The sequence below is a fragment of the Phocoena phocoena genome, chromosome 16 (genome assembly GCF_963924675.1).
Source record: "Phocoena phocoena chromosome 16, mPhoPho1.1, whole genome shotgun sequence".
In the NCBI taxonomy this organism is placed as follows: Eukaryota; Metazoa; Chordata; class Mammalia; order Artiodactyla; family Phocoenidae; genus Phocoena; species Phocoena phocoena.
Genome location: NC_089234.1, coordinates 81,239,749 through 81,254,441, shown reverse-complemented (window position 1 = coordinate 81,254,441; position 14,693 = coordinate 81,239,749). Strand labels below are relative to the sequence as shown.

At 48.3% G+C, this 14,693-nt stretch overlaps 1 protein-coding gene across 1 annotated transcript in view; it reads left to right on the top strand.

Annotated features, from left to right (window-relative positions):
- Positions 1 to 251: 251 nt before the first annotated feature.
- The window catches only part of TRIM67 (tripartite motif containing 67), a 46,800-nt gene continuing 32,358 nt past the window's right edge, over positions 252 to 14,693 (top strand). Inside the window, exon 1 of the mRNA XM_065893732.1 lies at positions 252 to 1,286. Within this exon, the coding sequence (XP_065749804.1) occupies positions 252 to 1,286 (1,035 nt within the window). The remainder of the gene's footprint in view (positions 1,287 to 14,693) is intronic.

Here is a 14,693-nt window from a genome sequence, read left to right as displayed (position 1 = left end):
AGCCGCTGGTGCAGGAGCCTCGCGGGCAGCAGGTGAGGACCCGCTCTCCTTCCTCTTGCCCCCAGTCGTCCGTGGGCGGTGGCCCCAGGACTGAGAGAGGGGCGTGCCCCCGGCTTGCAAAGCAGTCATGCCCGTGTGACGCGCCCGCCTCCCCCTCTCTGGTGCTAGCCACGCTTGCTCGCCTCTGCCCGTCTCCGGGGCTTGGGCCGTTCCACCCTCCGCGCCGAGCCGCTCTCTCCGCCGGCGCAGCGATGGAGGAGGAACTGAAGTGCCCCGTGTGCGGCTCGCTGTTTCGGGAGCCCATCATCTTGCCATGTTCCCACAACGTCTGCCTGCCTTGCGCCCGAACCATCGCGGTGCAGACCCCGGACGGCGAGCAGCACCTGCCCCCGCCGCTCCTGCACTCCCGGGGCTCAGGGCTGCCCGCAGGCGCCGCCGCCGCCGCCGCCGCGCCCCCTCCGGACCACGAGACGCCGGCTGGCCCGGCCTGCGGCGGCGGCGGCAGCGGGAGCGCGGCCGGCGGCGACCACGCGGACAAGCTGAGCTTGTACAGTGAGACAGACAGCGGTTACGGCTCTTACACCCCGAGCCTCAAGTCCCCCAACGGGGTTCGCGTGCTGCCCACGGTGCCTGCGCCGCCCGGCTCCTCGGCCGCCGCCGCCCGGGGCGCCGCCTGCTGCTCGCTGCCCTCGGCCTCCTCGAGCTCCATCACGTGCCCGCAGTGCCACCGCAGCGCCTCCCTGGACCACCGCGGCCTGCGCGGCTTCCGGCGCAACCGACTGCTAGAGGCCATCGTGCAGCGCCATCATCAGGGCCGCGGGGCCGCGCACGGGGCGTCCGCAGCCGCTGCCGTGGCCGTGTGCCAGTTGTGCGACCGCACCCCGCCCGAGCCGGCCGCCACGCTCTGCGAGCAGTGCGACGTGCTCTACTGCGCTGCCTGCCAGCTCAAGTGCCATCCATCCCGGGGACCCTTCGCCAAGCACCGCCTGGTGTCGCCGCCGCCGCCGCCGCCGCGCGCGCCCGCCGAGGCCGCCTCTGCGTCTCCAGGCGCCGCCCAGGGCGCCCCCAGCGCAGGCGGAAGCTGCAAGAGCCCGGGTGCCACAGGCGCCGGAGCGGCGGGGGGCGGCGCGGCCCGCAAGTACGCTACGTGCCCTGACCACGAAATGGAGAACTACAGCATGTATTGCGTGAGCTGCCGAGCTCCGGTGTGCTATCTGTGCCTGGAGGAGGGCCGGCACGGCCAGCACGAGGTGAAGCCGCTGGGGGCCATGTGGAAACAGCACAAGGTGAGCGCCCGCGGGGCAGGGCATGGGGCACGGACGCCAAGAAAAGGGCGCTCCCCTTCGTTAAATAAGCTCCAAGTACTCTGAGCTGAGTGTTGGAGATGGGAAGGGCATGGAAGGACGACACCCTAGGTCCCCTCGCGCCTGAGGCTTTATGATTCCACCCAAAAGTCGTCTAGAATGCAGAAGCAGGATTCGTTCACTCCCCAAATTGACTAATAAATTACCTTGATGGCCCCTCTGGGTTTATGACACCTAGGGCCCCCTTCCTCCCTCTAAAAAGTTCATATATATTTTTTTCTTTTCTTTTTTTCTTTCTTTTTATTTTAAGTACAAGTCTTACCACCTGCTTGCAGGAAAATGTCTGATGCCACCCGTGCTTGGTTAATCTTCTCTGAAGGCAGGAAGGATTCTATCCCAACTCTCAGTGAAGGGATACACTATCTCCCTTAGAGCAGAATTCCCATCAGCTTCTAGAGCAGAAAGTTTCCTACTCTCTCAGCTAGTCTCCAGCACTTTCTAACCCCAGAATGCCTCTCAGCTTAAAGGGAAGATGTAATTCTTCCTGCGCCTTATTTGAGACTTCGGGCGTGTGCCCTGTTAAGGAGGGAACCCACTGAGAGACCTTCTCTTCCTGGGACTCCAGGTGGCAGGAGTGCGGTGGAGTAAGCACTTAGTAGGACAGCCAGGCGCACTCATCTGCTGGCCGCTGAGGGCCATCTTTCCAGGGACTTTCCTGCAGGTGCCACCTCCCAAGTGGGAAGGAACAGCCGCTACAGGCAACTCGCACACACTCGTGGTGGCCAGTGTATCCTCATAGCTGACACCGAAGGAGAGAAGCCTTCAAACTCAGGGCAGGCCCTCGATCAGACCCCAAGGCAAGAGTGGGGTCAGCTTTTCTACCATTCACCTTAATTTCCTACTCAAAGGCCAGGCCGTGCAACTGGACTCACTGCCGAGGCCAGTGATCCGGGTCCTTTGTTCAAGGACTCCAACTGCAGATTTGGACGTTTATCACTCAGTATCCTCTTTCCAGTAAACTCTTACCCCACAAAGAGGCAGGAGATCTCCAAATAGCCCAACAGGAAGTATGTATTCTGACTGAGGAGGTAAAACACGGAAAAGTAAGGCAACTTGCTATGGTCCTCTCATATCATCCAACTGGAAATGGGCAAAAAGGGGAGCATAGATGGGAGGAGAAGAAGGGACCAACCATTCATACTATAGATTTATTACATACAGTTACTGTATAATTTCTGCTACAACATGCCTGTTACTGTAACTCAACATTTTCAAACAAAAAAATTAGGAAAGAACAAATGAGGAACACTTCAGAAATCCACCTCGGAAAGGGAAATTTGCATAGTAGTTCAGAAAAGGGCTATCTGGAGTCAAATCCCTAATTCTAGAGCAGCGGTTCTCATTTGGGAACAGTTTCACTCCCCCTCCAGGACATTGCCCATGTCTGGAGACAACTCTGGTTATCCCACTTAGGAGTTGCTACTGGCATCTAGGGGTAGAGGCCAAGGAGGCTGCTAAACAGGCTACAGGGCACAGAAAACCTCCGGCAAAACAATAACCCAGAAAAATATTAACAGTGCCTCTGAGAGAAACCCTGTTGTAAGTTACACAGACCCGGATCCAAATCTCAGCATTTGTAATTGACTTGCTACAAGCGTTTAGGCACAGTTTGAAGCCCACGGAATAATATCTAACTCAGATAATTGTTGTTGGGAGTAAGTATAATGCTGTGTGTTTAGCCTCTGGCACAGCACCCAACTCACAGTAGCCGACATATATTATTTATCAGTATTATTATTACAGTGTTAATACCACCAAACTTGCAGAAAGCTATAGGGCAGTAGCAAGGGGTACTTCTTTGACTTCAGTGACTTGGTAACCTGGTGAACACATGAGCTGGTAGTGTTTAGGTTGAGTCCTAAAATAGCTTGGAGCGAAATGAGAATGTCTGCTGAGTGAGTTATCATTCATATGACATTTTGTTGCATATTGCTTTAGGGTAATTGTAGCTGCCTTGCTTATTTCATCTTTCAAGTGAAGAGAGTCATTTTACAAATAAAGAACTCTTTTGCAAAGAGGCTGTGATCAATTACCAAGACAAGGTTCACATTCAGATTTTAGGAGCTGGTGAATTTTCGCAGCCTAGACGGCTAGAACTAATTCCGGGTGTTGTCAGCCAAACTTTTAGACTTAGTGAAGAGTGGAAACCAAAACGCGTTGAGATGAGTTTGCAGTCTTAAAAGAGATTAAGCCTTTTACCTGGAAAAGTGAGTTGGATAATGCCCAAATGGTTTCAAGAACCAAGATCATGCAGGGAAAACATTGGTCGTCCTTGATTTGGTGTCCACAGCAGTTTTATAACATTTCTATCTGAAGAAATATGGAAAGAATATGGGATATTTGCTCAATAGAGTGGGACAGTTATCTGTGGGAAACACAGCTAAGCAGAATCTAAATGTCTCAATTTAATGCCACGTCTTCAGGGAACTAAGACATCCTCTTAAGTCCAGAAGGAATTCTCTGAGATACTTTTGTGAAAAGCTGTTTTCAAGAATGAGAAGAAGTTCTGCTGTTCTCTTTCAGCAGGTGCTGTTTTTCTACAGAAAGGGAAATCATTCAGTGCTTCTTATGAGCATCTCAGCTAGGGGCTGGAGATCAAAAGATAACAGAGGGAGCCTTGATGGACCGTTTGGTCTTGCTTTGTGGGCAGGCGTCTAGACCACCATTGTGAGCTGTGAAGGTGATTACTTTTGAAAGATAAACTAGTGCACTCAATTTCACACTCCCACCAGGGCGGTTTAAGTTCTTTAGTAAAACTTAAAAGTCTCTGGATTTTGTTGTTCTTGTCATCGTCGTCGTCTAAAAATCCCAGGAGCCATGACAAAGCTTGGTACACTACCAGAACGAGAATCAGGACAGAAATATTTCCCTAACATCCCTATGACTGGAGAAGCCTTAAACAAAGCTTTAATTCCTCTCTAGCACGACTGGAGCTTGCCATCTCATTAGTGATTCTTAGGGAGAGAGACACGTAAGTGACACTGAAATCTACTTTGAAACAAGATTGATTATCACTTTTCAAAAAAAGTGTAACCGCACTGCTATATTTTAAATGGATAACCAACAAGGACCTACGGTACAGCAGAGGGAACTCTGCTCAATGTTATGGGGCAGCCTGGATGGGAGGGGAGTCTGGGGGAGAATGGATACATGTGTAGGTATGGCTGAGTCCCTTTGCTGTGCACCTGAAACTATCACAACATTGTTAATTAGCTGTACTCCAGTATAAAATAAAAAGTTAAAAGAAAAAACAACAGTGTAAACACTTTAGGTCTTGGCCAAACACATTTTTAGATGATTCTCCTGGAAGAGGATTAATAATTTCAAAGAACTTCTGATGTGAAGAAACCATACGTTGTGAAAGATAGGACAGGGAAGGGAAGCTTTCCATGAGTGCTTTTGTCTTTTTGCCTTTTGATTGTGGAATTCCAATTTTCCTGAAACCAGAAGGAGAGGGTCACTGTGGGATGTACCTCTTCCTAGTGTGACATGTCACAGAATGTCAGCAACCACTGTAATTCCTGCTGGGTGCAGGACTCTGAATTAAACATGGTTAAAAGTTGATTCTTGAACTGAGGAAGGGAACACTGGATAAGCCCTTCCTCAAGTCTTTTGAGAACCGTGGACAATAGAATAGAATAGAATCCAAACAAAAATCTCATTGTACCCCAGGATTACCGTTCCCAATGAGTCAAGCACTTCACAAGAGCAAAGGAGATAGTGAGGTCTAGAAATCACAGGAAAGCCAGGACTTCAGGTTACTCCCATGCCCCAAGGATCTGCCAGAGGATACTTGGCTTCTCAGAAGCCTGGGCCTACCTTATTTTATCAAAGAGATAAAGAAAGGCTTTTAGCCTTTAAAGCGTCAGAGGAAAGACTTCCTCCATTAAAAGAGATAACACATAAGTGCCCAAAGCAGAACGTGTAACCATAACTGTATATGATCATAAGTGTACTTATTCGAATATTTGTAGTACATCATAACACAGGGAATAGATGCGCTTTGTTAAGAATTACAGAGGTAGAGATGTAGAGATTAACCATCAACCCCAAATTCCAGTTTGCTGAGAAAAAACATTTCTAACATTTTGGAGTTTTTTCTTCTAGAATTCTATTGTATATTTATTTTGTAGCTGTCTTTTTTTGGTCTAATCATACCGTACAAATATCTTTCCTGTCAGTTAATGAACATCACTTTTCCGTTGTAAGGATTTATTATTTTGCTTGATCCACACCCTGATGCTGGGCTCATCTAGGTGTTTTCAGTCTTTTGCTGTTAGGAACATTTTTCAAGTTAAATCCATGCCTTTCTTCTTAATAATCTCCTCAGGTTAAGTTTCTAAATATGGAGTTACTGTAGCAAAGGAGAACTGTCTTCCAGACATCTGATTAACGTTGCCAAATTGCCTTGCAAAACGTTTATACCTGTTTTTTCTCCCAACAGCAAAATTATGTTAAAAATTCATGTAAACAGGGACCATTGGGGAAAACAATAAGGTGGATTGCCTTGTTTCTAGTAATAACTGTTGGCTACTTTCATTACATTATTGTTAGAACTATTTTTTAAAAGGGGATCACAAGTATCTAGATTTTTATATTTTTAACTACCAGTTAGTGATCTGCCTTCCGTCAAAAACTGCTTTAATAGGCGTAACTAGTGCCTGAATAGCCCCTTTTGGATTTTAAGGCCCCTGAAAAGACCAAGCCTTCAGGGCCCATCTAAGGCACTTTAAAAATAATTTTTTTATTTCTTTATTTTTATTTTTGGCTGCATTGGATCTTCATTGCTGCGCACAGGCTGTCTCTAGTTGCGTCGAGCAGGGGTGTGCGGGCTTCTCATTGCGGTGGCTTCTCTTGTTGCGGAGCACGGGCTCTAGGAGCGCGGGCTTCAGTAGGTGTGGCATGTGGACTCAGTAGTGGTGGCTCGTGGGCTCTAGAGCGCAGGCTCAGTAGTTGCGGCGTGTGGGCTTAGTTGCTCCTTGGCGTGTGGGATCTTCCCGGACCAGGGCTCGAACCCGTGTGCCCTGCATTGGCAGGCGGATTCGTAATCACTGCGCCACCAGGGAAGGCCCTAAGGCACTTTTGAGTGGGGTCTGAACAGGGAAAAAGAGGGTTAGGTAGAGAGAAATGCTTGGCAAAAATCTTCTGGGGGGTCTGAAGTCTCTATCTCTGTGGCTAATCGCTGCAAGCCGAGAGTTGCTAAACAAATCCATCAGGGCCCTCAGAGCATGCGTCTGAGTGGAAGCCTGGATTTTTTGAGATGTTGAATCCTTCACCAACTCTGAAGCTCTGGGAAATGAAGTGCATAGGCTGGCTTCTGTTCCATCTGCCGCAGACTGTCAGAACCAATGGCAAGTCTGCTTAGACCCCTGGAAACGTGAGCTGACGCCAATAAGTAGTGGCTGCCGCGTCTTCTGAAACCACCCTCTGTGTTAACATCACCACTGTCTTTAAAGCCACTGGGGCTGTAGCCTGCCTTGTGCTTGGATTTAATTCCAAGGAGCTCAGTAACTCAGGAGCAACTATTAGAAAGAACCCCTGTGTTACAAGCTTTGAAGTCCATGCTTTCCTCATCATTCCACACATCTGGAAAACAAAAAGTGGGTTTGACAGAAGGCAAGAACCCATAACTTGAATTGCTTTTCTCTTCTCTTTGAAGATTATTTATGGAGTATCAGGGTTCCGAATTGAGGAGGACCTTAGAAATTGTGAAAGGACAACCCCATGTGACTACTGAAAAATGTGTTTCGTACTGTACGCTCTGGTGGTCACTCCATGGCTAAGCTGTTCTATTTTTAGCCTGCAGTGGGAGGTCCTTTATCTGGGTCGAGATTCTTGGTGGATGGGACCTTACTTGTGGATGTCAGTGAAATGGACTGTCCTAGAGGAGAGGGATCTCTCAATCTCTGAGACTGCCTAGAGGGGTCAACAAGCTGGCACACCGCCTGCTTCTGTAAATAAAGTTTTACTGGAACACAGCCATCCTCCTTTGTTTACATTTTGCCCATGGCTGCTTTGGGCTATAACGGTTGCTTTTGGTAGAGTTGAGTACTTGTGACCAGAGATCGGCAGCCTGCAAAGCCGAAAATATTTACTCTCTGGTTCTTTATGGGGAAAAAAATAAAAATAAAAGCGCCGACTTCTAGACTAGGACCTCGTGACTCAAAGCGAGGTCCGAAGAGTAACAGAAGCAGAGCCGGGAGCTCGCTGCCGATGCGGACTCTTGAGACCCGCCACAGCCCTACCGACTCATGGTTTGAATTTAGCAAGATCCCTAGTTGATTCAGATGGACGTTCAAGTTTGAGAAACCTTGACGGGAATGCTTTGGGGGCTCCAGGGCGCTGGGCCCAACACTGTAACTGTGGAAGTCATCTCCAGCAGTGTGAAGTGGACTCTAGGGGGTCCCGGAGGTTTGAACCAGAGTCTTAATTACTCTGGGAATCTTCAGGTTCACCGAATTCTGGGTGCTGGGAGGCAATATGGTGCTCAAAGACCACCTGACCCAGAGGTGGGCGGGAACCTCTGAGGGGTGGTGGTGCTGTCTGAGCCCTCCTGGGCCAGAGCGTAGGTGACTCATGAGAAGGGAATTCTGGGCAGACGCTCTTTGCTGCTTCCCTGGGTTAGAACAGAAACGTATATACTGCTGTTTGTATCTCTGGGTTTCCTTTGGGTTTGTGTCTTCGTCGTTCTACAAAGGAGCAAAGCGGGTGCTCTGTCCACTCTTCAGGCAGTTTTAAAGGTCCTGGCCAGAGGGTGGAGGAGATTGGAACTCTCAGAGCCGTGAGGCCTGAAGGAGCAGGAGAGAAGCAGGCAGGTATTGCGGGGCTCTCATGAGTTCACCCCTCCCCGCTTGGCATTTCCCCTTCCTAGGGTAGCCCGTTTCCTAACAGAGACCATAAACCCCAGCATCCTCCTTTTGCAGCTGAGGAACGTGAGGCTGAGGGGCTTTCTACAGTTGCACAGCAGTTTATGAAATGATTCTGTAAAAACATGATCGATTCCTCCCTTGTACATTTTGATGAACTAAAAATAACAGGATGCTCTGTGTATCTGAACAAAAACAGGTGCCTAGAGCATTCCCTAAAGAGTAATGAGGTATGGAAAAAATACAGGGTTAGCAGACACCTAGTCTAGACAGTGGGGACAGAGCGTGGGGCAACAGCCCCTCCCTTATTCAACTGATACGGACAGCAGAAAAGGGAGATGAAAGGTTGAGGAGGACACAGTTCATCCTGTTCGGAGCAAAGAGGATAAAAGAACTTGAGTGCTGGAGGGAATCTCAAAGATCAGATGGCTCTGTCTCTTCATTTTTCATGTGGCTGTAGAGGGAAGAAGTGGTTTGCAGGGAAGAGTAGTCAAGGATCCACAAGGGACAGAAACAGATGAGAGAGTTGGAAGGGGTCTAAATGACAGATGTAACAGACGGGAACCTGGACCCCTCCAGCAGGAGAGTCTGGGCCTTGGTCACGTGTGCTCTGAAAAGTCTATCCAGACTGTGCATAGTTTAAAAAACACAGGTCAGGGTTGTGTTAGGAAAGTTTGGCAAATACTTGTACTTTTCCAATCTCCCAATTCTTCCTTATCGTTTGATTCTGGGTGATAATCCATAAAACCAAGAAACCAATAAAATATGAACAATCATAAATGACAGCCCTTTTTAAAACAGAGAGTTGTGGCTTACATCACTCCATAAATAACGTGTTACCAAATGTCTGGCTACCTGTCAGCTGAGCTGTGTACCCACAGGACTAAAAGTCAGCTCTAGCACTCACTGAGGATAACTTAAAAACTGGTGACGCCTCTTGACCTGTAAGTCGTTTCCCTGAGCTTATGCCGCTAATGAGTACTTATTCTTCAATCGACCTAATTCCTTATTCAGTCAACACTTAAGTCTTCAGTGCCGGTATCCTACCAGGCACCACCATAAGCACCAAGGCCATGGAAGGGCATGTTCTTTTCCCTCAAAGAACAGAGATCAAGTCACAGGAGAGAGAAAACCAACACATGCATAAACAAGTAAATAAATTGGAGAATTTCAGATAGTAGTAAGTACTACGATGGAAGTACAATAATGTGATAAAAAGCAGTTGGGCAGACTTCTTCAGGGGGAAGGTTGGAAAAGCAAGACTTGACGGTTGGCTAAGAAGTAACCAGCCCAGCACACTTCTGAAGGCAGCTCGCTTCACAGGGAGAGGAGGAGCCGAAGAACCGAGAACGGGAGTTGGGGGACCCCCACTGTGTTTGAAGGACAGAAACGTGCCTTTGCAATACAATGAAAAAGGTGGATAAGGTACAGGAGCAGAGACACAGGGAGGGCCCAGACGACGCAGGGCCTGGCAGCCCACAGGGAACAGATGGGATTTTATGGTAAATGCAAAGAGAGGTGACCAGAGGACTTTAACCTGGGGAGTGATGTTTATTTTTTTTAAATATATACGTATTTTAAATGTATTTATTTGGTTGCACTGGGTCTTAGTTGTGGCACGTGGGCTCCTTAGTTGTGGCACACAAACTCTTCATTGCAGCACGCACGTGGAATCTAGTTCCCTGACCAGGGATCGAACCTGGGCCCCCAGCATTGGGAGCGTGGAGTCTTAAGCACTGTGCAACCAGGGAAGTCCCCTATTTTTTAAAAGATCTTTCTGACTGCAGTTGGGAAATGTGTGGTAGGGGGACAAGAGTAGGGGAAGGAAGACCACTCCCTAGGCTCTGAGAGTCACTTGGGCTGTAAATATGGGGGCTTGAACTAGGAGGGAGGCAGCAGGAATGGAGAGAAGTGTATGCATTCACATGCTGCCTGGGGTTCTCTGAGCTTCTTGGACTCCTGGTCTGATGTCTTTTATTATTTTTGGAAACCTTTTGTCTGTTATCTCTTCGGATGATTCTTTTGCTCTGCCCTCCGTCTCTCATACTTCTGGGATTCCAATTACATGTATGTTACGTTGTTTGATACTGTTCCACGTTCTTGGATGCTCTGTTCTTTTTCCTGTAGTCATTCTTTCTGTCTGTTACAGTTTCATTCATTTCTATGGACCTGTCTTTAAGTTCACTGATTCTTTCCTAGGCTGTGTCAAGTCAACAGATTAGTCCCTTTCCATCTTCTCAGTTGTCCTGACCCTTCCCCAGCAATAGGAAGCCTTGAATGGTCTGGACCCAGGCCTGTTTCCTGCATCTTCTCCAGGAAGATTGGGTTTTTTCTTTTCCCTATCTCCAGCCACGTGGGGTCTTCACTTTGCTCAGGGGGGAGGGGAGGAGAGACAGGGTTTGCCGCTTGGCCCCAGTGGCTTAAGGTTTTTTTCTGGCGGGGATAAGGGTCCTGGTAGGGCTTTGTACTTTCCTGTGGTGACTGTCACATCTCTCCTTCAAACCAGCTCTGCGGTGCAAATGCTTCCCTTTTTTAATCTAGTAGGCACTTTAGATTGTGCAAATGGTCAGGTTCCACTTTTCTCTTTGGTCGCTAAAATGCTCAGAGCCAAATATTTTGTGTGTACACAATGGATGTAATTATGTTATAAATTTTGAGCCTCATTTCTGGCTCCATTTTATGCTCCCATCCTTGGTTTTCTTTCTTTTAAGTTATGCAGCCTTGAATTCTGTAGACCCTTGCAAGCTGCCTTAAATCCCTTCTGAACTAACTAGGTTAATAAATAAATGAGTCACCTGCTTGAATAAAACCACAGGGAGCAAGAAACTTCTGGAAAACCTCATTAAAGTGGTCCCCTACTGGGACTTCCACGTTGGCCCAGTGGGTAAGACTCTGTACTCCCAATGCAGGGGGCCCGGGTTTGATCCCTGGTTGAGGAACTAGATCCCACACGCATGCCGCAACTAAGAGTCCGCATGCTGCAACGAAAATCCTGAGTGCCGCAACTAAGACCCGGCGCAGCCAAAATAAATATTTAAAAAGAGGAAAAAAAAAAAAAGATAGTTCCCTGCTTCTGAGCAGTGCCCAGTCACTGTTACAAAAGCTAAATACTGTTTGAAATGCTCCGATCAATGAAACAGGGACTTTCCCAGTCACTGGGACACATGACTGTTCCCTTCTCCCTTTTAGTCCCTTGTAATAAAGAAACTCCAAAATGTGCCTGGTGTTGACAGCAGGATCATGTGTCCAGGTTCACCACATACCTCAGTTTGTTTTGAGGGTGTGATTATCACCTCTCAAACTGGCTTCCTGTACACGGATTTGCAGCTTATCACTGATGAATATTTGTCCTCCACACAGCCAGGCAGGGTTCCACCCCTCTAACTTGTTGGGAATATGAAGATGTTCAGAGGGGAAGTCAGGGCACATTAAGGCCAGAAGACCCTGCTGAGGGGTGTCAGGAACCACAAGAGCTTTGAGATTTTTGCCTGTGTACAAGCCAACACATGCTCTTGCCACAGTTCATGGATGTGGGCAGATGTGAGACTCCTGGGTCGGAGTTGGAGAACAGTCTTATCACTCAACGGCAGCAGCAGCAGTCAGAGAATTGGCATGTCTGTGCCGTTCCCCGGAGCCCAGTTCCCCCAGGGTGATGTGAAGCGAGCCAGATGACACCCACACACACAGTAGGTTGCATTACAGAAGAGGAACCTCAGCTCAGGGAGGCTGAATCTTCTGTAAAATGCAGTGAGCACCGAGCTCTTCGCTCCAGAGGGAGACAGCAAGTCTAGTTTCCAGAGTTGTTTCTGCAGACATCCCTGGAAAGATAGCCAGAACAAAGAACAATCAGTGCCTCGCTGACAACACTTGTAAAAACCCAAGAGAGCAAAGTTATCTCCCAACAGGAAGATTAAGTCAAAATGCAGGTAGTTCCTCAAGTGATTTCTGCTTGTATACATCATGGGTAACTTCTCCAAGCTCCTCTGGTTCTCCGAACTCCTTGCTTCGGTTGGGGTACCCAGACCTCGGGGTTTTTCTGGATGGTGTGATGTTGATGGTGGTGAGGAAGGTGGTGGAATGTCTGTGGTGTGGGCCACAGGAAGTCTGAGGACAGCTAAGGTGGCTTTCATTCCTGAGTCCATTTGTGTCTCCTCTAGCACATGAAGGACAGACAGCATCTCATGACTCTTTATGATGCAACTGAAACATTCCACTGGACAAGCATGCCTTGGGCACCTGCTGTAACCCACAGGCTGTGCCGAGGGCTGTGGATACACTTGAAACAGGCTGCAGGGAGCTCACAGACACCTGGAAGAGAGGATGATTTTACTCCAACCTAATGTTTGCACAAACAATATAAAAAAGTGGAATAAGTGCCGTATTTGTCACGTGAATAAACTGATGAGGGACGAGATGGGAGAAGGTAGTTAATTCCGCCTGGAGATTTGCAAGGGGAAGGGGAAAGGGTAGTGAGCGGGAGGTTAAGTAGAAGATCGTGTGTGAGCTGGGGTCGTGAATGATGGGTAGTTTTATTAGTTGGGAAAGAAAGGAGAGACTTAACTGTACAGCACTGTGTGAGATGTTAAAAAAGATACTGAAAATCGAGTTCCTACTTTGAAACAGCTCATTATCTGCTGGTCGAGCACCAGGGATGAACGTACATTCACACGAAGCCGAGGGACCTTGAGAACCACGACACCACTTCTGATAAAAGTGGGGGAACTTGAATTACCCATCCTTTAGCATCTGAGACTCACAGAAAACATTCGGGATCTGGAGAGAGTGGTGAGAGAACGATGGGAGAAACGGATTCCAGAAGCCACATGTAAAGGGACAGCTAGCTTGAGAACCTAAGAAAGATTTAAACGTTGGCTTCATTTAAATTTCAGGGAAGAACAGGGGTAGCCTGGCTATAATCCCTTTGAAGGTTCTTGCAAATTTGCTTTCTTCTCCCAGGTTGTTATATTTATCCTGTTTGCCAGTAAAACCTGGCAGCAAAACCCTTTTGAACATCTCGATTTGCTTTGCTAAGTTAAGAGGAGAAGGGGGCCAAAAAAGAAGTGAGGAAACTGTATGGGAAAAGAAGGAGTAAGGCAACGGCAGAAGGAACTTGGGAAAAGGTTGATAAAGACGGCGATCTTGCACTGGTCATTAGCTCTAGCCTTTTAGATGGACAGGAGGGCCCGTCTCTCCATTTCCTCACAAGAAATAAAGAACAGTACCAGAGCGCAGATAACTGGGGCTAAACCCTAAGTGTAAATGGGCGCAGGGCAGAGTCAGATCGATGGCAGGCTGCAGGGAAGGCTGTACGGAGGGGATTGGAGCTGAGCTGGGTTTCAAAGTGCTGGGAGGATTTGGAGAGGTGAAAGGAAGGAGGTATCCAGACAGGAAAGGAGAGTGTCCTTTTCTGTAATTCGATCATGGATAGAAAGCTCTAAGACACGTCCTCATGATCGTTGCAAAAACCATCCTATTATGGTTGCCGGTGACTGAAGTTGGCCTGATCCCAGTGAAGAGGCAGTTTGGGTTACGGGTGATAAAAAACATCACCTGGCTTTGCCCCGTGTATGGCCTTTGTACAAGTACAAAGTCAGGATTCTGGTCCGGGGACTTTGTGCGCCCACCGTCCTATCCCAGGCTGGTTTGCTACCACTGGAACATGGTCTGAATGACTCTTTTTTTTTTGCAAATACCTCTTTGAGATCCTGCTTTCAGTTTCTTTTTTTTAATAAATGTATTTTATTTATTTATTTTTGGCTGCGTTGGGTCTTCGTTGCCGCGCGCAGGCTTTCTCTAGTTGCGGCGAGCGGGGGTACTCTTCTTTGCGGTGCGTGGGCTTCTCATTGCGGTGGCTTCTCTTGTTGCGGAGCACGGGCTCTAGGCGTGTGGTCTTCAGTAGTTGTGGCTCACGGGCTCTAGAGCACAGGCTCAGTAGTTGTGGCACACGGGCTTATTTGCTCCGCGGCATGTGGGATCCTCCCGGACCAGGGCTCCAACCCACGTCCCCTGCGTTGGCAGGCGGATTCTTAACCACTGCGCCACCAAGGAAGCCTTTGTACTCCCAGTACCCAGCAGAGCAGCTGGCACCCAGTAAGCCACACGAAGCATCTATTTAATAAGTGAATGGTGACAACATGAAAATGTATTCTAATATCAACACTGTAAATGACTATTCCAGTGGGGTCCCTTTTAGCTTCATGGAACAGAGTGATTCATGCAGGAGGGGGCACTCCAGGGAACAGTGTGGAAAATGAGGGCAGGAGGAATTATGCATTTTTCTGGACCCCTTATTGAAGAGAGCCATTCACACTCGTTAGCATGGCACACCCCTCCCCCATTAGATGAGCTAACGGTTTTGGAAACAATCAGCTGATCTAGTGGGATGACAGAAGCCAGCTGGAAATACCGGTGGGATTTTTCCCAGATGTTAGCTGTTACATCTTGTCCAGAGAACAAACCAAGT